Source organism: Acanthaster planci, linkage group LG17 (genome assembly GCF_054643075.1).
Source record: "Acanthaster planci isolate LZ-2023a linkage group LG17, COTS_SCS, whole genome shotgun sequence".
Lineage (NCBI taxonomy): Eukaryota > Metazoa > Echinodermata > Asteroidea > Valvatida > Acanthasteridae > Acanthaster > Acanthaster planci.
The window spans coordinates 4,190,430-4,210,254 of record NC_141793.1 but is presented as its reverse complement, the minus strand read 5'-3'; the positions used below and the strand labels follow the sequence as shown (position 1 = coordinate 4,210,254).

The 19,825-nt window shown below is 42.9% G+C and overlaps 2 protein-coding genes, 1 long non-coding RNA gene and 1 pseudogene across 6 annotated transcripts in view; 2 read left to right on the top strand and 2 right to left on the bottom strand.

The window, feature by feature from the left end:
- The first annotated feature begins 362 nt into the window (after positions 1-362).
- On the top strand, positions 363-6,965 carry LOC110979305 (uncharacterized). The gene is made up of 6 exons (XM_022234986.2): positions 363-756; positions 1,245-1,343; positions 3,230-3,427; positions 3,744-3,934; positions 4,680-4,784; positions 5,304-6,965. The coding sequence occupies exons 2-6, from the start codon at positions 1,250-1,252 to the stop codon at positions 5,895-5,897; spliced, it is 1,182 nt and encodes a 393-aa protein (XP_022090678.2). The 5' UTR covers positions 363-756; positions 1,245-1,249; the 3' UTR covers positions 5,898-6,965.
- Positions 6,966-6,986: 21 nt separating this feature from the next.
- On the bottom strand, positions 6,987-8,456 carry LOC147796292 (cytochrome P450 4F3-like; annotated as a pseudogene).
- Positions 8,457-9,628: 1,172 nt separating this feature from the next.
- On the top strand, positions 9,629-10,888 carry LOC147796291 (uncharacterized). Its single transcript, XR_015428197.1, has 2 exons — positions 9,629-9,893; positions 10,404-10,888. It is a non-coding gene; the product is annotated as an uncharacterized LOC147796291 (long non-coding RNA).
- A 1,808-nt stretch (positions 10,889-12,696) lies between these two features.
- The window catches only part of itga6 (integrin subunit alpha 6), a 43,253-nt gene continuing 36,124 nt past the window's right edge, over positions 12,697-19,825 (bottom strand). For 3 of the 4 annotated variants that reach the window (XM_087148169.1, XM_087148167.1, XM_087148168.1), the window contains 2 exons: positions 19,248-19,292; positions 12,697-14,735 (listed from right to left, as the gene is read on the bottom strand). In XM_087148169.1, coding sequence (XP_087004295.1) covers positions 14,616-14,735; positions 19,248-19,292 — 165 coding nt within the window. In that variant the 3' untranslated portion in view covers positions 12,697-14,615. The remainder of the gene's footprint in view (positions 14,736-19,247; positions 19,293-19,825) is intronic. The other variant, XM_087148170.1, reaches the window with a different exon arrangement.

Below are 19,825 nucleotides of genomic sequence, written 5' to 3'. Positions count from 1 at the left end.
CTCGTAGAAGCACAGAGAAACAAATAGGTTTTGATATACCGGTATTCATTGATATATTTTTCGCTCGATGTCTTTTGATTTAATTAACATTGGTCTTGCTTACATTACTAAGGAGTGGTTAAACGGCTGATTTTTTGTCTCCAAACGGCATGCACTATGGAAGCATGCAGAGTCTCCGATTTGGGCGCTTTTATTCTGTACAGTTATACCTGTATAACGCGCACTGTCTGTCCCGTCGGGACGTCCCTTAATATTGGTCTCCCTAAGTTTGAGTTCCTCCGAAATCCCAAATGCTAACAAGCAGCGGGGCAAAGAGCACGTTTACTTTGGGAGCGTTGCTGGGATTATCATGTGCACACGAGTATGTAAACGTCAGAGAATAATAATGACCGCAATGGTCGCAGGCGCTTTGTGGGCATTGAACGATTCGAGTCACTGTTCGTGCATTGGCGCTTCATCGCCAATGATCAGACGTTCATGGTCAGACGTTGCGGAGGAATATGTTTTCGCGATTTGTTACAGTCCACTTGACGTGAGTCTGCGCTAAACTGTAGGTATTCTGAAGAAATCGTCCACATGTTTGTGTTCTGAAGTTCATACATGATGCGGAATCTCTGGCACTGATGAATGGGATAAGCTTTATTATGTATGATACCAGGTAAACTCTCGCCGCGAAAGGATTTCAATGTTGGCCAACGACACAGATCACAAGACAAAGTCGTGACATCAGCTTGGTTTCGTCACCCTGGTTCATAGGTATGCAAATTGTATAACATTAGTTCAATTAAGCATAGAGGTTTTGCATAATAACCTTCTTGCGTGGCACTGGTTCTTTTGTTCAACGGGGAACCTCCAAACTGCCCTGCAAGATGGCTGCAACGCAAAGCCCCTATGCACGCTTTACATTGTGATTAAATCATTTATTAATGTAGGCCTACACAAATGAAAAATCCTAGTTATTATTTTCATTAAGTAAAAATAAAGTTGTGTGTCAACTATTGAAAACCTTTTGACGCATATGAGACTGAATTGGACCCACAAACAACTATATCCTTCGAGATATGAATAATTAATCTACGAACAATAATATTATATTCTTCGGGAAACAGTAAACTTCAGCCTACTCATGCGAACACACATTCAAAATCCAATTTTTGAGCATTTTTGTGATGTGGTAGTCTTTGTGCATGGAGACAGGAAATCGTTTTGATTGGTTGATTTACTGTTGATTATTCCTGTGGCAGAGAATATGCGGCGAGTGAAGCTGACCAACCTCTTGATTTGTGGAATCGCAGCATTCCTGTTCGGTGCCACATACGTTGCCTTCAAAGAACCACCCAAAGGTACAAAGCAAAGGGTCGGGAGGGGGGGGGCACGGGAGATTTCGTCGGTCGAGTAAGGGCTAAATTTGTTGAGGGAGGAGGGGAGCTTTTACAGTGACAGTGACAGTAGGCTAATCCCCGTATCAGATGGGCTCTTTTGTTGGGAATTATCGGAAAGCATAAACTGTCTGTCGAGTATCGAGAATGATCCTTAGCTAAGTTGGAAAATCAGAGAATATGAAACGCTTTTATGTACAATGCTAACACATATCCCCATCCAAATCTCCACATACACGTACCATACGCGTTGTAATATCACAATATTGGGGGGCTATCCTAAAGCTAATACCTGGGCGTAAGGTAAACACTGGGTGGGCCGTGGTTGGGCACTTTACAAGTACATTGGCAAATATTCCCGTGAAAAGCCTGACAAAAGACGCGCATACCAAATACATGTAGTAGGTCAGCGACTGATCTGGCGGCGTCACGTCATGTATCAGCCGAAACGAAAGCACATAAAAGTTGATCTGGGGAGTATGGTACGGTAAAAATGCACGTCATGCGTGACGAAGTACCACATGTATAAGTAACCTACTGATGGATTGGTAATTACAACCGGAAGCCACGTCCATTTCGAGCCGATAACACAGTGGGCATGTGGGACTCTTTATATAAATGCCTTACATCGCTTTTACTTCCCACAAGTGTAACAACGCAAACGCATTATTGCGAAATACGGATATTTTTTTCAGACTACCGCGCGGGGGTATAAACAAATTGAATTCCTTAAATTAGGAGTGGCGCTGGCACTATTGCCACAGTTCGTCCAACCTTTTTATACAGACCTATTTTGAGTAGGTCAAATAATCAAGAAAACTAAACGGTCTCAATTCTGGTTAGTATGAGACGGGAAGAAGATTTTGAATCCTGGTTTTAGCACTCTTCAGTATATTTTTTCATTATAGTTTTTTAGGGATGTGTTCTTAGTTTCCATTCATTCTTTTCACAAACGTTCTCAAGATGTTGGTAATATGGAAATGGGCCTTTGGGTATTATAAACCGACGGTGTCTACTAACTGCCACCTAATCAGGGGTGTGGCACTAAGATATGGCGAAAAAAACGTTCCAAAGGGCTTTTTGACTTTTTTTCACGAGCTCTTGCCAGGACAAGTACAGAGCAATGCGGAGTAGCTTGTGGTCACCGTGTAGAAAATATCTCTTTTGTCAGCGAGGTAAACTACGAGATCCAGGCAGTGTGAGCCTCGCGCAGGAAAAAGAGGGCGCAATTTGCCTATAGCAACGGAGGCTCCTTTGGTGGGAACTGCACGTCGCTGGTTCATAAACGACTACGAAGTGCACAGGTGTACAAAATGAGCACTCTTCACCAACATGGATCTTTTCAACCGATGAGAGGGTGCTTCTGCTCAAGGCAGACTCTCCAATCGTTCTCAAGAGACAGCAGCAAGTTCTTTTCAGAAACTGACGTACTCACATTAGGCCTTAGAGATATTTCGTCTGCATTGTGCTACCGTGAGCTACTCTACACCAAAGCTAACGGCGACGGAACAATTCTCAAAGGGTGGGGGCAGTTGTGGGGGACCTGCCAAAAGTGGGAAACCATGCCTCCCCGGTCGAAAAAGTGTGTGTGTGGGGGGGTGCACTGGCCCGTTGCCCCCCCCCCACTTCTGCCGTCATTACTCCACACTGCTTCCTCACCTCCACACTGCAAACCTTCGAATCCAAGCACGTCGAAGCACGTGGCTCAAAGAATATAAATAATATACACGTATATTTCCTAAATGGTCTAGGATACATTTAACCGAGACAGCATTCCTTCATGGTAGAGGTCTAACGAAACGTCACATCAAAATCTCTCCATCATTTTCATTTCACGTGGTGTCTTTCAGATACTTTAAGGGGAGTCCCTGCCACGGACAGGGGGTTGCGGGGTGTGGTAGCACACCGGTCGAGCAACTCAGCCATTCAATCCTGGCAGCGAGATAACGAGGACGACGCCTTGTTGCTTCCCTTCGCCAACCGCGCCCTGCCCAGGCACCTCTTACAGGTACCGAGTTACATGCGCATGCTCAACGCCTCTACGGAAGGTAAAGAAGGACATTGCTGATTTCACAATAACCACAGTCTTGAGCTACTAATCCACTGCACCAAAAAACAAAGAGCTCTGATGAGAACATTTCAGTTTAAAACTGAAAAAAGTTATAAAGTTCTGCTAACAATAATCCCAGTCGTTCTATAACTTCATTGATTCACCCAGTATTGTATGAATAAAGTTTTTTTGTCTGTACCATTGGTGCATAGCTTAGACTAAAAAGGACACCATGATTCACGCTGCGTGGTCCTCGTTATTTGAATGTATTTTGTAAACCACACAAATTCCAATCGTATGAATTGATTCTGAAGGTATAGACATCGACATAGCCTGGGGAGACATCGACTTCCACAATCTGGATCTTCGGACCGTCATCGTGACTGGTCTTTCTGGATACACGGAAGAGGAAGGGGTGGGGCTTGTTGCGTCTGCCCAAATTCACATGCCCTTCAAGAAGATCATCATCTACGACCTAGGGGTCAAGAAGCGCACAATAGACAGGGTGGGTCGACAGCCCATTTGGTGATCAACCAAACTATACGTGTCACCCTGCTGTCATTAATTTAAAAAAAAATTGGTTTAATCATGCGTAATCAAATTATTCGAACGAGAATGGAAAATGAATTGCTCATTTATACACTATAAGGAAAACGAGACATCCTCGAAAGGGGCTTGTCTGAGGAGAAAAATGAGAGAGAGGGCTGGGTTTTATGGTTTAGGGAAACATGTGGATTTAGAGACCTTGTTTGTCCGCCCGTGAGGGAGGCGAACCGAAGCTTAAAGGCGCAAAGATACGCCCCATGAACAAACTCACTGCCTGACTGCACAACTCTCATCGCTGTATAGGGCCAACAAAGTTATTGTAGATGATCAGAATAAATAGTCATCATCAAATAAGGCTTTTATTATTTTGTCCAGTGACGCGTAGCTCTTACACGTCAATGCTAGACCGTGTTTATGTTAAGGTTCTTTAACAGTCATGCTGTACAACAATACTTAGATGAAACTTACACTCAGTTTATCTGCAGGCGAAGTGGTAGTCATTTCAAACGAGTCATACGTAAGCTCCCTTTGCATATTACTTTTGAAAAAAACTTTTCCATAAAAATTGATCTCTTACCCTCCTACGCATTGCCCCATTTCCGGATGCACATAATTTTACCTTGCCTACTTTTTCCCGAACATGAGTCGGGCAAGACAGACCTGTAATCTAACTCGATCTGACAATATATGTTTACGTTTTACAGCTGGCGCCGCTCTGCAATGTGGAGATCCGCAAGTTTCAATTCACCAAGTATCCTGCCCATGTCAAGATCCTCAGAAACAATGCGTGGAAACTGATCGTTATCACGGTGAGAAGACCACTTGTTTTGCTCGGGCTATAACTTCAATTTTTTTTCCAGGTCTTTTCGAATTTATAACGTGTAGGATATGCTTTGATGCTTGTTCACTCGACCCAAAATGGTATTTTGCGGTTGCAATATATTCCCAAATTCCAGCCTAGCCCCTGAAGTACAATTTGAGTAGGATATTATCTTATGAAGATGTGTGTTATAGTGGGAGCCTTCTGTTTGACCCGTCTCTCTACTGAGACATTACACTACAGTCTCAAGTCAGGTGCGGTATCTAGTCGACTGTGGCCTCGACAAATACTTTTTTTCCGTAGCCATTGTGTCGAGGCAGGAGGAATATATGTATTTTAGGCGACCGAAATAGTTGCATGCAGAAACAATAAGCATTTTTTACATTCTCATTGCAACATGGAAGTGGACTACAAACAGGTAACGCATTTAGTCACAAGCCTATAGGGGGAAGTGAAAAACCTTCCACGCAAAGGAGTGGATGATACATCACCTTTTTACATCTTGCAGGAGGTTTTGGAGGAGTTCGGTTCAGTCTTCTACGCCCACCCTCGCCTCCGGTTCCGCGCACCCATCAGCATCCTCTTCCCCTTCGTCAAGCAGACGCACGGGTTCATCCCGAGCATGTCCGACGACACCTCGCTGCTGCAGGTCAGCCATCCAAACACGCTGAGGCTCATGAAGGTGAAGGCGGCTCAGCTGAACCGCACCGTCTCAAGGAGCCCCATCCGCGTCATGTCCGGCGACATGCTCCTCTTCGTCATGAACTCAACGCTGACCAATCGTGCCCTGCCGGAGCTCCGCAAGTGCCTCCTGCGGAGCCGGTGCCTAAGCCCGCCGGGGGCCATGTGGCATCCACAGCAGCGGCAGGGCAAAAGGCATCAACACAGGCACCACTTCGACCAGACGCTGCTGTCCCTGATGATGTACAAACAATACGGGGAGACCTGGGTGCCGGGAGAGGACGTGCGACGGAAGATGAAACGACTGTACGTGGTCCTCGACGAGGGAGACCCCGTACACGAACTGTCCTGGTCCTTCCGATGCAATCCACCTAAGGAGGAGTTCGACCCGGCCAAATTACTGCAAAAGAAACTACTATGAGGGAGCTTCTAGCAGACAACTGCCAGCATGTGGTTCCTGTTCATTCAACAACGGCCCTCAACAATGGCGGGAACAGTGGCACCAATCACATTTCAAAAAAAATGCCAAGGGCCAGGTGTTTTGCACAATATAGCCAACACCATGCTGATCTGCTATGCATAGGGACTACACGGGATTTCTGCATGTGCGGTGGCACGCGCCCGAATGAGCGGTACGCTTAAGACAGTGTAACAGTGAGCCGACAAGGAACGAATGGAAGACCGAAGAATGAAGACCTTAGGCGTATGACGTCACGTTAGAGGCTATTTCTTTCTCCGGGATACGCTCGAGTAATGTTTTTATGCGTGCATTGTAACGATGTCAAAGTAACAAAGAACAGCCTCTGAGACGCAGTTTTGGACAGTTTTAAACTACTTGGAACTTTCCAAAAAGGCAGCAAGGACCAACTAGCATTACTTCAGTATTTTGCTTACCTCCATGTCATGAACACGTTTAAATGCGAAAACAACCAACGGCCAATTTTACAAATGTGAGACAGACCTTTTCAGTGTTGTACTAAACAATGTAAATTCGCTTTGAATTACAAATTTAAAGAGGTTTTCAAGTTATGATGGAATGGACAGTCCCAAGTCGTGCATTAAATAATTGGCTGATGTGTATTATAGCTGATTTTCTCAAGAGGTGAGAAAAGCATGCATCTGTTTCGCATCTTTAATCCAAGGCCTAATCACACGTACCTCTAGTCAATTATCGGTACCAAAAGGATGGAGGATTTCTTGGGTGCCCTTTGTGAGGTACCGTACTTTTTGCTGATTAAGTTCTCAAATACCGGGGTTGTTGCTCTCTTTCCTTCCCATTTTTTTTTGATTCACAAAAAAAAACCAAAAACAAAACAAAAAAACCCAAAAAACCAAACGAGCGCGTGTTGACGAGAGACTAGTCAAATAGATGATTTTGATCAAGCCGATATCTGCCTTTACAAAGTACACTCACGAAGGCCATCTGCCTATGTAAACGGGTACAGTGATCGTTGATGGTAAAATAAATCTTATAGAGTTAAAGGCCTCAGTACCGTAATTAAATGTTTGCGTTTTTCTTAACTGTAAATTAGCACACTCGCTTTAGTCCCTGCTTAAAGTTAAGGTTTTACCTGAATACAACCATTGCACATGTATTTCAGAAAAAACCTTTATCTATGTTCGAGTACATCGGGTTACATGGCCGTCAGTGTTCCGGAAGCGCGCCACCAGGGCTATGGGTCAATATTCCAGGCTCTATTTTGTCTTCTCCAGTGACCCAGACATCGCCGTCCGGTCTTGTCAATAGGCCAAAATCCCTCTTCATTGCCGTGCCCCTCCACCAGTCGAAACCTGAAGGCGCGGCACGGGATGGCCAGAAACGCCTCTTACTGGGCGACATGCTGGCCCGGGGAGGTCCGATGACCTGCGAAGCCGAATGGCTTCAGGGCGTGCTTTTTGCGGGCGGCCATACGGTGGACGTCGAAACGGCGGGATCAAATCTGTTCATGAAAAGAACATGCAACTCCATTCAACAGAGTTTCATACGATTTGCATCATAATGAGTATTTGAAGGTACATCTGGTTTCCGAACAACAACATGATCCTATGTTCACATCAAGTGGACATTATACAATACAGAAGACAAAATTGTGTACGGGCATTCAATTTTGCTCTCGTATCTCTTGACCCTTTTTCCACATAGCATTTCCAGAATGAAGGTGGTGTTAAAGTAAATGAGGCTCCACGACCCCCTCCCCTGTTTAGAGATCTGCATTTCAGAAAGTGGTTGAAGGCTTTATACCGTGTCATAATACAATTTACTAACCACACCCACTCGGTGCTACCCTCCAGTCAGTGTTTCTTTGCAACTTGACCCCATTCGCGCTGTGGTAAAACTAATTATATGCAGCAAGGTATGAGACGGAGAGAACCCCCCCCCCCTGCTTTGTGTTGGTCATTGTCTCGCAGGAATCTGGGGAATTCCTTTCAGACATCTTGGGGGGATGTGTTAAGTAACAATAGTCTGGAATGTGTATAGGGATTGGACATGTTGGAGGGTACCCCTCGGTCTCATTTCTTGCTGGGTATAAAATTTATGGTGTATACCGGCTTGTATCTGACGTACAGAGGAAGCAAAACCATTCAAACTGCTTATACTTACAGTCGCATGTAGGAAATACTGAACAATGAGCCCTGAACTGGACCAAGAGAGAGCCCAATTTTCCTAGAAATGGAGGCTCCTTTGGTCGGAATTACATTTCGTTGGTTCACAAACGACTATGAACTGTACGCGTTTCGGTCACGTCGCTACCAGCAAAATGAATACTCCCAACCAACATGGCTCTTTTCAACCAATGAGGAAGCGCTTCTGCTCAAGGCGGATATATCTTGATTGGGCTTTCTACCTGCTCGGTTCCGGCCACAGCACTGGATCGTCCATCACCACTCGGATAGCATGAACGGTTTGTGTCGCCAGAGGACAAGAGATGACAAAGTAACAGGTAGAGTAAAAAATGGAAATCTCTAAATTCTGGTGCATGTTACATACCTTTGATATACTTTTTAACATCTCAGTGTGTGGCTCGAGCCAAAGTCAGAAGGACCGTCCCAGAACAAATTTTGCCTTTCAGTGTATGATCTAGCTGTTACCCACCCCAGCAGGGAGAACGTAGCCTCCAAGAACAGTTATCTTCATCATGGATACGAGTGGTGTACGAACGAGCACGTAGAGTTTCTTTGATCACTTGATGAATATACCTGTTCCAGAAATTAATGCTTGCGACAAAGGTACTGCATGGATCACCAAACTGGTCCATTTTACTTAATGTTTTCTTGTCTCTTTTCATTACATCTTAGAGTACATCATGGTACATGAGATGTTAGGCAGAGAAGAAAAATATGTCTGGGCTTGTCAAAGACTAGTGACTGGCCCAAGAGAGGGACTTATAGAAATCACCTGTCCCGTAAGCGTAATTGTTTTTTTCTGGTGTAGAGATGCCCCTTTTAGTTCCCCATTGTTAATTCCTAAAAAAGAAAGAATTAAAATAATTCCTGTAACCACCTTCTCACTCATTTACCTGACCTTGTCATCACCAGTATATTAATTTTAGCAAGCCACTGCTTAGATGTAAAATCACTCAATTTATGTTGTCCACAGTAACTTGTGTGATGAGATCTACGCGCCATATTTTACATCTTTCAAACCATGCTTCTTGCAAGGGAGTACGTGCCTGCACAACTTTCACAGGTAACTGTATCATAAATTCCTACCGGTATTTTCACTCCTTTATTTTGTAACCTATAGAGATATTTGTTAGTTGTAAAGTTCCTCACTTTCACAGCACATTATCATAAACCAATTTGGTGATATATATGGGGAAAGCCGAGAACTCTCAGCGTAAAACGTAAGCGCGAGCGTGCAGCTTTTGAAATCATCACGCGCGAGATCGGAACTGACTTGACACAATGCAGTCAGCGTCATTTTCGTATTCTGCACGACCAGGGGCTAGTGAAGAAATGTGCACACAGCCCATGGAGTCGAGGTTGACACCTGCCTCCCCCTGAGCGGAACAAAAGCGGTTTTTTTGTTTGGTACTCACCGAATAGGTGCGCCATGAGGCGTGGAAGTTTATACACGTTTGATGTGCCAACACGATAAGTACGAGTAACTAATTTACTCCGGCATGTATGGTCTTTGCGTATACGCAGAGCGCGTGCAAGAACCCGCTCAGAAATTAGAGGAGGAAATAATGTGGTGATAGTCCTCTTTGGTCGGTGTTTTAACTGTACCTGAACGTATTGAGTGGCCCCTCCAGAATATGAGCCCCCCCCGTGAACCCTACAAAGTGTACCCCAATTACGCCACTGGTTCCCGAAACTCGATGCGGCACCAGGTTCCGCCACAGTTCAAGTTCCATTTCTGTCTTTGCGCTGCAAGTTCTGGTGCGTGGTCTTCGCTGGCAGCAAGAGCAGGCAGGTATAACATTGCAGTACAGAAGCCCTGGATCCACTTTGCGACACCTCCAACCCCGATTTCAGACTCATTCTTCCAACGCCATTCAACTCGCTCTCTTTTAGAGCGCATAACTGGTAAAAAGAAAGCGAGCATTTATTAGTAGTCGAGATGTCTTGAGATTACAGCGAGCAGCTTGCCCACAAGAGTAAACCAACGACATAAAAAAAACCGCCCGAAACAATTAGCGGCAGTCCTTAAAACGTGTGGGCAAGTCAACAGTCAAACTGCTAGCCGCAGGCACAACCCCTGCATACGGAGCTCTAATTATTTTCAGGAACGTGCGTAAACTTTCATTTTAATCAGCACACGTGTTGCAGGTTTAGTTTTAAATGAGGGGAAACGTCGGGGATAAAAGGACTTTCCCAAACTGTCACACTTTTGTATACACGAGCGCTTTCCTACTGAATCGTGTCCCGTCCCACTACTTAAAGGACGTGCACATGAATACATAGCTTCCCGTCACTGTTACAGGTCGATTTCCAGTACTTGGTTTCGCTCCCGAAATACACGGCATTTGGGGGAAGGAGGAGAAAATGTTCCTCTCCACCAAACGCTTTTATCAATAAATGAGGACCACATGTTCAACGGTAGGTGAAAGAATCCTTCTTTCATGTAAACCAAATGACTTTATTATTCTTATCTTTCACATCCACACCGATTACAAAAAAATCTTCAAGCGCATAATTTATCTACTGTTCTTTAAGACAATCGGCGAACACCTACACAAAATGCGCATTTTCACCTTTTTTGTCCAAATTGACAATTAATACAAACGTCACAGTACTGATGACACATGCAAGGAGTGGATACTGCTAAAAAAGGGGGAAGAATATCAAACATTTCCTGGTAAAATTGAAAATAAGCAATTAAAAACATCCAAATAGTAATGAATAATTTTATAATATAGTAGCACGATTACAAAGGCGTCTTTAGTCTCAGACAACGGCACCGTACTGCCATAGTACTTTTCAAGATTTCCAAAGGCAATTTACATTCGTCGGTAACTTTTAAATAAAAACAATGCGCCGCTAAATTAAATAGCATTTGCTCTAGATTATAAGCTATACACAGACTAAAACGGCTAGCCCTTTTCGTCCATTTTTGTCAAATTCTATCACCGTTATGGATCTAGCAGAGAAAAACCCATGCACAAAAGTATTTTCAAGAGAAGCGAACTTTAAAAGCCTAAAGATTAAAAATATAAATACACAGTGTTTGGACTTGCAACACATAAAAGTAATACTTTTACAATATCAAAGTAGTATAAAAACAGGGACTTGGACAGTAAGATAGCACAGTACTGTGAAGAAATGAGTTTAGACGCTGCTTAGCCAATAAACTGATTCCACTACAGATGACCGAAGACGGTCAGTGCGTCACCTCGAAATGCCATTGTACACTACACAAACCATATGCATTAATTAAAGTCGCCCATGGTCGCCTGCTCTTCTTGCCGCTGGATCACTATGGGTACGGCTTTGGCAAAAACAGCTCGAGAATACAGGAACGAGATAGCTTTGCCAGCCTCTGTTACCAAACTACATGTATACCCGTGGTTGTATTCTTGACAACAGCTGCACGCTGCAGACCTTCTTCCAACTTCGGCTTCCCTTGTGAATTGGAGAAGTAAACCACGTGTAATAATGTAACAACAAAATAGCGACGGCAAGCAGAATATTGGAAACACAGTACTATTTTCTACCACTTCGAGTACTGACAAACGCCATTATTAACAAAAAAGAATGGAAAGAATATTTTTGTGTGAACTGAGTTGTAAATTTGACAAGTGTGGAAGCATAAAGTTTTGCACAATAAAACACACAAAATGGAAGGGTTAATATGAAACTATAAAACGAATACACAGTTAGAAAACCTGCATATACATGTAAATGTTTTGAACAAGGCTTATTATTTGGTTAATAAAAATGTCCAGAATTAATTTTACTGGTTATGCATACGTAAACTTCTATGAAAGTGAGTACATGTACATGGACTGAATAGTGAGAGGTGGCTTATGGAAAAAAATTCTAATGGTATTACGCCGTCGTAAATTCAAGAACGTGCAAAATGCTAATTGGAGACACGCTCTCTTTCAGTGGGACCTGTGCAATTCGTTCAATGTGCTACCTTCGCTTGGATTAAACAAGACCGGTGAAGAAATTCCTGAAAGGTGGCCCGACGACGTGCGTCGTGCTACACTGAACATACACAAGAGGTCGTCGGTGCGACAGTACAGTGCGATTATTATATTATTATCACGATAGCACCAATGAAAGGAAAACATGTGGCAAGATACAATGTACTTTTTAAAATGTGCAGTTCAGTGAGAAAAGAAGATTTGGAAGAAATTGACACGACGGTTGGAACAAAGAAAACACAGAAAATTTGATTTGAACAATGAAAAATGATTGAAGCACATTCGGGTTGCACATACTGAACGAAATTGCAACATTTGCACCACTTGTAGGAGTTTTAACAATTTCTGTCGAACACCAAAGGGTTTATCAACTATTTTGCCTGCTTTTTACATGTCTTGTCAAGGGCGTCAATCCGTTTTGAAAAGTGGGGGACAGATATAGCCCTGATCAGAACAAATGCGAGCGCGAAGCCTTGAGCAGCTTGGGGTTTGGAAGTATGGAGTAATGGAGTATAGATGCTCTGTGATGTGATCCGAGACAATTTCTGGCTACTTTTGCCATTTTTTAAACAAATACTTTTGCAAGGTATACATTTTCATTTAGCTTTTTAGGAAAAGAAATGTGGGTTAGGGGGGGGGTGGAATAGTATCCCCCCATTTGGAAATGTCCACCGTCCCCAACCGATTGACGCCCTTTAATCTTCAAAATTTAGATGGATAATGCACTAAGACCTTGACTTTATTTTGAAAACCCCTTCATTTTTGAGAACCCTTTCCTTTTTTTCTGACCATGTCTAACTCATACCTAGTAATAATTGTGGGGGTTTGGCCTGGTCCCCTGAACGAAGTTTCTGTGATCATCATAAACAAACGAGGGGAATAAATATTATTATTATTAATAAAACTTGTACCCTGTCACAAAAGAAGAAAAAGGTACATGTCTTCCAATCGGATCAATCGTCAACAATTGGGCTGTCAAGAACTAACAGCGTTTTAAACTATCCATGCAGTGTATGCGTAGTTAAAAATCAGTTTTGTGCTTGAGTCAGGCAAGCAACCAAAATCAAAACTTTCGTAATATCCCTAGCATTGTAGGAGTAAGATCCGTTTAATATTTTTCAGTATCGGAATATTTTTAAAAATCCAGACATGCCCAATGTTTATTGCAGTACTGGTACTGTTCAAAATAATGCGGCAAACAATGTAAGCAGTTGGAAGCCACACAGTTAACAATTAATATCACACGTGGTCTTATAGAACAATCAACAGGATCTCTGCTGGTGGAGCTATATTTTTTTTTATGTCTCACTGATAAATCTGACCAAACCTCAACATGATGCAAATGGCACAAACAAGGAAACTCTTGTGTTCCTGTCTAAACATGCACTACTTTCCAAATCATCGGTGGATTTGAAATGGACTTGGGTTGTTGGCATTCCTATCTACTGTCAGTTGGATAACAGAGTGGTGTAAAACTTAAAATGGAGTAAAAAACCAGAACAAGAAAGAGATCTGCCCCCAGCGCAGAGAGCAAAATAAATAAAGGCAAGGCCACTGCCAAGGTCTCCCTTGTCTGGAAGCAACTTTTGTGTCTAGCTTCGGCAAAGAGGGTTAAAACTCTCTGCAAACAGCTCAAAGCCTTGTGAAGGTTTTTGCAGTTCACCAGAGCAAAATAAATATTGGGTTGCTTCTTTCAGTTTGGCTCTGTCACCCAGTATTTGCCTTTCAGGCTCGAACCTGGCATCTCACTTTGGACTGAAATTCCAAGTAGATGCCAGCTGCATCAACCCCATCTCCCGAGAAGCCAAACACGGGTTGGTCTTTATTTCATTTTGGCCTCAACACTAAAAAGGCCTGCGAATAGTTTCAAGATGAGAAGTGGGGCCAAAGGCCGATAAGCGGCTGTTGCTTTAAGAAAGGGACGTACATGTAGAATCAAAGGTGGGTGGGAATTGGGCTGGAACCTTTGAAGTATTCAGACAAGTCTGCTGCTGTACCATGCCGTGAGGAGGGTACTACACACCTGCCTGTCTTTCCCACACACTGGCCAAAGCATTTAGTTACTGCTGAATTTAACAATAAGCAATTGCACATTTGCTAAGAAGGACAGCACCATTTACTAGCCCACCCCTTATAAAACAAGCTTCAAGCTTTAGAAATAGGTACAGAAACGCGACTACTTCAACACCGACCTCCAACACCAGCATCTTTCAAAGCCCAATCTATCCCAATAGTGCTCAGTTACCAATTGCATATATTATTTGTTGCCATTAGCACGCTGCATGACGTTTCAAAAGTGCTGAACAACGCACAGGTCTCTCTCAACTGACGTTACTTCCTACAGAGTGCCATTGGCATTTTGGATGTTAATTTTTCGCGACGCCCATCAGCTGCGCCATATTTCGAAGACATTCGGATCAACACGCGCAGAACGTGTACAACATTTTGTGCACTGCGTGCGCATGCGCACCTGATGGCGATGATTATACAGCTCTAAATTCCCTACAAAGATGGCGCCCTATGAGAGAGATCTAAAACCGATGCATCTATGTGAAATACTTCTCGTCGTAGTAGGCCGTCTTTTCAGTGGCCGCATTTCCGGCCGCTGTCTTCTGGGTGACCGTGGCGTATTTGTAGCCCATTCTTTTCCTCTCAAAGAAACCGCACTGTTCAGGAGAAAAAGAAGGAAGAGACAAATGAAAATAGTCATGTTGGTGAAAAGCTACGTGTTAGCATCAGTGGGGCTCTGTCCTCGAGGTCATTCCATGCTTGGTACCTTTCTGGGCTGGGCACCTGAGTCTCTGGTAGCGGCTGCAGCCACTTTCCATAGAGTCGAGTGTAATTTCAAGCCGCAGCCACGTTATTCCTTCACAGCCTTACATGGAGCTGGTGCACACAGACATTTAGTACGCACAGAAACATATGCTTTCAAACTGTTTTCAAAAAGGTTATCGACCAAAATATTGTATGATTTACACTTCCTGTATAAACTGCTTCCCAGCTGATTTTTGGTTTTGAAAATCTGCTGAAAAACTCCATTAACTTGGGGCCTTGGGTGACATTATGCTGACCACTCCAGACAAGGTCACTGTACAGAATAACCTCTCTCGATGAGGACAGTTTGATAGTGACCTCTCAGTTGTGGATGAGGTCAATGGGGGGGGGGAATAGACCGGCCCCCAAGTGTCAGGTAGGCTGCAAGCTGTGGCTGACTGAGCAAGTGCAATATGGATGGTTAAATCAATCATTCCCAGAAAGGTAAGTTTCCAAAGAAATATATTTTGTGGGCCCTGGTCAACAGAACAACAGGTGATCCTGCTGGGGTGTTTGGCAATTCAACTTTCCTGCACAGGTACATGACAATTTCTTTCACATGCCCCTGTGTTTGTGTGAACAGTCTACCATAGTTTGCACTGCATCATGTAGCAAAGCAGTGTCAAAATGAAAAAAAAAAAAACACCTGCGCATGATTCAGTGTGCAGCGTGGCCTGCAGGCCATGGGACGAGGTTGGGGGTCGGTCTACTCACTGTAGACTAAGAAAGCTGGTTTGCTTTTTGTTTTGTTCTGTGCCCAATTTCTTTTCATGCACACTGCAAGTGAGGCTGCAATAAAAACACCAACACTCTTGTGAATTTTCGCCACATCTTGGCAAGACACTTCCTCAAAGATGAGATAAGAAAGATGACAGAGACGATGGAAGATGACAGACCGAGGACCAACAGTAGAGGTCAGAGTTCAAATGTGAATGAAGCAAATGCCAATGATCATGCAGGCAATAACTGGACAACAGAGTGCATCTCTCTCAAAGCCAGTTAGTTTCCCAAGTGGTTCAAGGCACTGCGACTGTAACATTTCCTCCGGTACAATATCTTTAGGCATCTTCGTGAATTTTTTTTTAACAGTGCGAAAAGCACAGGCTACTTGTTAGAGTGAAGCCAGCAATAACAGCATATGCCAAATTGGACTGCAACTACATATATACAAGTCAATGTGCGGGTTACTGTAATGGAAATTCATGGGACCACCAGAAAGCACAAGTATGCAAGTGGGTCTTGTTCAATCTTTGACCACGGTTAATGTTGAAGTCTAAGGCTCCAGGTTGAGCCTTTTTTCTAAGTACTATTAACAGACATACTGCCAAAGAACCCATATCAATCCAAATTGCCCAAATATAAAGCCCATTCTCAACAGTGGACATGCCATGGATAGTCACAGGTGCATATAAGTTGGGCATCTTTACCCGATGGCAAGTTCAGCGGGCAGATAGTTTTTTTTTCTTAAAACAATATTCAGCCCCCCCAAGATCCCCTTTCAAGGGTTATTTATGTACATGTATTCCTAATAGGACAGACTTTGAAAGGTGACCGTATACCAGCACAGCAATTGCACCTAAAATAGACTTCCAAATATCCACTCCAGACTGCAAAAGGCCTCTAGACAAGACTTGTGATGGACTCGACTGCACGAACAACACTGTTTACTTGTAACTGGTCTTGTGGCTCGACGAATGGCAGAATTGAGTATTGCCCCCCTACCTACCAATCAGCACATTTAAAATGTGCCATGTGATAAGGATAAAACAGCTCCCTTTTTCCTAGGGAGGGCAATAAAAAAGCAGAGTGCAAAAGACATCAAATTCAACACGTGATAACCACGTCAATCGGGGGACGTTCATTCTCATGACAAACTGACAATGGAGTGCAACAAATTCCATATGAAACCCTCACATATGCCATTGGAAAAAAAAAACAAAACTAACATTGTGCATGAGAACATTGACACTATCATCAAAAAGAAGTCGGTGCAAATTGTCATTAAACACAATACATCATGTACAGTACAAATAATGAATGAACCAATACTTGAAAATACAATGAACCAACCATCCGAAAAAATTGGACAAATTCAATCAAAATAATTCCGGTAGAGAAGTTCACTTAAAAGATCAAAACACAAAGTGCAGAATCCCATTAAAAAAGAAGTAAGAGAACAACGCCATTCCTTTTGATAAAAATTAGTTGAAGGGTTAGGGTTAGTACTCCGGTACTGTAGACTACTGGTGTATGCAGTGTCAAGACCGCATTAAGTCGTTAGTATTGACAAGGTTCATATGCTACGCTGGGTTCTGGCGTGTCCAGTTTGGTCCACTGCCTTCAGTTGAAATGAAGTCAATAGAGGTTGCTAAGCGATGCTCCCACATGTTCTTTGGCAGGGTAGCACCCCTGCTTTCTGTGATTGTGAATCTCACCAAAAATAAGCATGTTTTATTTAATTTCTGTTTCTGCATGTATCTTTTTTAATTTTTGGAAATATCTTTTCACTTTAATCTGACGTCTTCTCCCCATCAACCTTCTCAGGCACAAAATCTTTCAACAGATAAAAGGCAACTTCAAATCAAACAACAAAAACCACCATCCTAAACCATGTCAACATATAAACCCTGTACCGAAAGCTGGAAAGTACAGCATGAGAAAACGAAAACCACAAAATGAATGCATGGTGCAGGTAAACAGGTCAAGGCTGTGGAATCAGTCAGGCAAGCTGCAGTCATATCACACTTCAATAAACAGAGCAATGAAAGAAAGGAAAAAAAGAAAGACTGAGTCAAGTGATTAGAGCGCCCTCGTGTGAATGTATTTATCAACTCCATCGTGTACATGTATCTATTGCATTTGAAGTTCACACCAAGTATTTCAACTGCAGGTACACACTAGATTATCAGGCCTCAACGTGAAAGTTTAGGCACTTCTTTTAAAACTTAATATGAATTGACAGACCCAAAATGCAACAAATACAAGGCGCACTGAGCAAAATGCATTCTTTCACAAAAGGCACCAATTGGTATAAATCTGAGTTTTCGCGATGTCCTCTGCCAGCATAAGATTTTGGAAAAGAGCACTGTACACTTGGCAGTTCCCAAGGTTTGTGGAGGACAAATCTTGACCTTGCTGGGGAAGGACTTGAACACACGGCCACTTGCTTTCTAGTGCAGGTGTCTCAGAAAGCAGGTTCAAAGAGTTGGCAGGCTCAAATCCAACCTCAGCAATTTGTGTCTTTTCCTCAAATAAAGCTCTTTACAAAGACGCAACACAGTCTTCAGGATCCAATTATCGTGTTCAAGGGGGCATCATAGACTCAAATTTGTACCTCTCCAGTGTAAAACAAAATCCCAAACAACGGTAATGATTGATAGTGCCACGGAGCAGCGAGTTTTCCCCTAAAGATGAAGAAAGAAGGACAAAGGGCACACTCCAGTTCTGGGGCTGTACCATCCACTGACCCCGAGTATTAAAATTTGGAGTAATTCATCAAGAACTGGGTATGAGTTAGGTCGGACAAAAGTGTTTGCAGGATGACATGAGCTTGAGTATGAATGCTTGGTCAACACTTATTCCTAGCCCTGGTCATCTCGGATTCTTTAACTGCGGAGAGCTTGTCGACAGGACTTGTGGACAGCTTGCCTGATGGCTTTTTAAATTGTTCTGGGAATATCTTGATGGTTCAATGCATTCTTTCACAGTTGCCTGTTTTAGTTTTATTTCAAAGATCACTGTTGTGTCAGGTTTTCTTGGTATATTTGTTAACATCTTACTCCTGCGACATTTGACTTAATTTTGATCCCCAACAAGCTATAACAAACTGTTGTTGTTTGCATTCAGTTATCATGATCTTAACCTTTTGTGTGCCCAAGAGTAGTTTTCAGTTGATTTTACACCATTTAAAGGTATTTTTTGATATTTATTGCCACTGTCGACTAGTCTGTCTTGACTTCATTCCTACTGTCCAACCTCATAAGAAATTTGGGTAAGGGCTGAGGAAAAGAACTCAATACTACAAGAACTCTGAAATGTAATGACACTGCTAAAGTCCACTGAAAAATGTGTAGAACGTCTGAGTTGACAGAATTTTGGCATTTCACCAGAACCTCCGCCTTAAGAACTACCGAATTATAATCTTCCATACTGATCTTAACAGTGCATGATGGTGACCTTGATAGTCTCGCACGCAACAAATATACACATTTGAAGTTTTCTCTTTGTTTTTGAGATGGTGCGACTGCCCCAACGAGGAGAACATTTCTTTCTTTCTTTTTTCCCAGGGGGACACTCGCTGCACGTGGAGTTTCATTAGTGGTGAAGGCAATAGAATCAATAGGTAGCCGAGTTTTAGTACGCACTGGACCACCACCAGATCTTGTTCCTGGCCGACGGAAAAATCCCACCTGAATGCATGCGTGACATGAAGGCATTGGCAATAAGGGAGGGGTACGGGGAAGGAAAATGGAATCAAAAAAACAATAAACAAGAATCTAGCGTTAATTTTTTTCAATCAAAGAAAAAATTTAGAATTCAACACTGATTTGGGGGAAAGCAGTTTATCATTTTAATCTTCTCAACAAGGGGCCACTTGCTGCAATGACCGTCCATTCAGATGATCATTGGGAACAAGTTTAAAATTTTCTCTTTTTTCTCGCAAATGACAGCATTCCGGGCAGAAAGATTTCACAAACTGACTGATGCTGTTCTTTACTTACTTGACCATATGATATTGTGAGATAATCTGGCAGTCCCATTTTCGAGACTTGACAAATACTGCATACAACCCCTCATGGGAAAAGCTGTGCTGCACAACTTCAACTTGGATGCAGCTACTTGTTTGGTGCTTTTTCATACAATGGCTACTGCATTTCAGCAACATATATTTTCCCAATACGGTGGTATGGACTGTACATTCTACGGAATGCTTAACCACTTG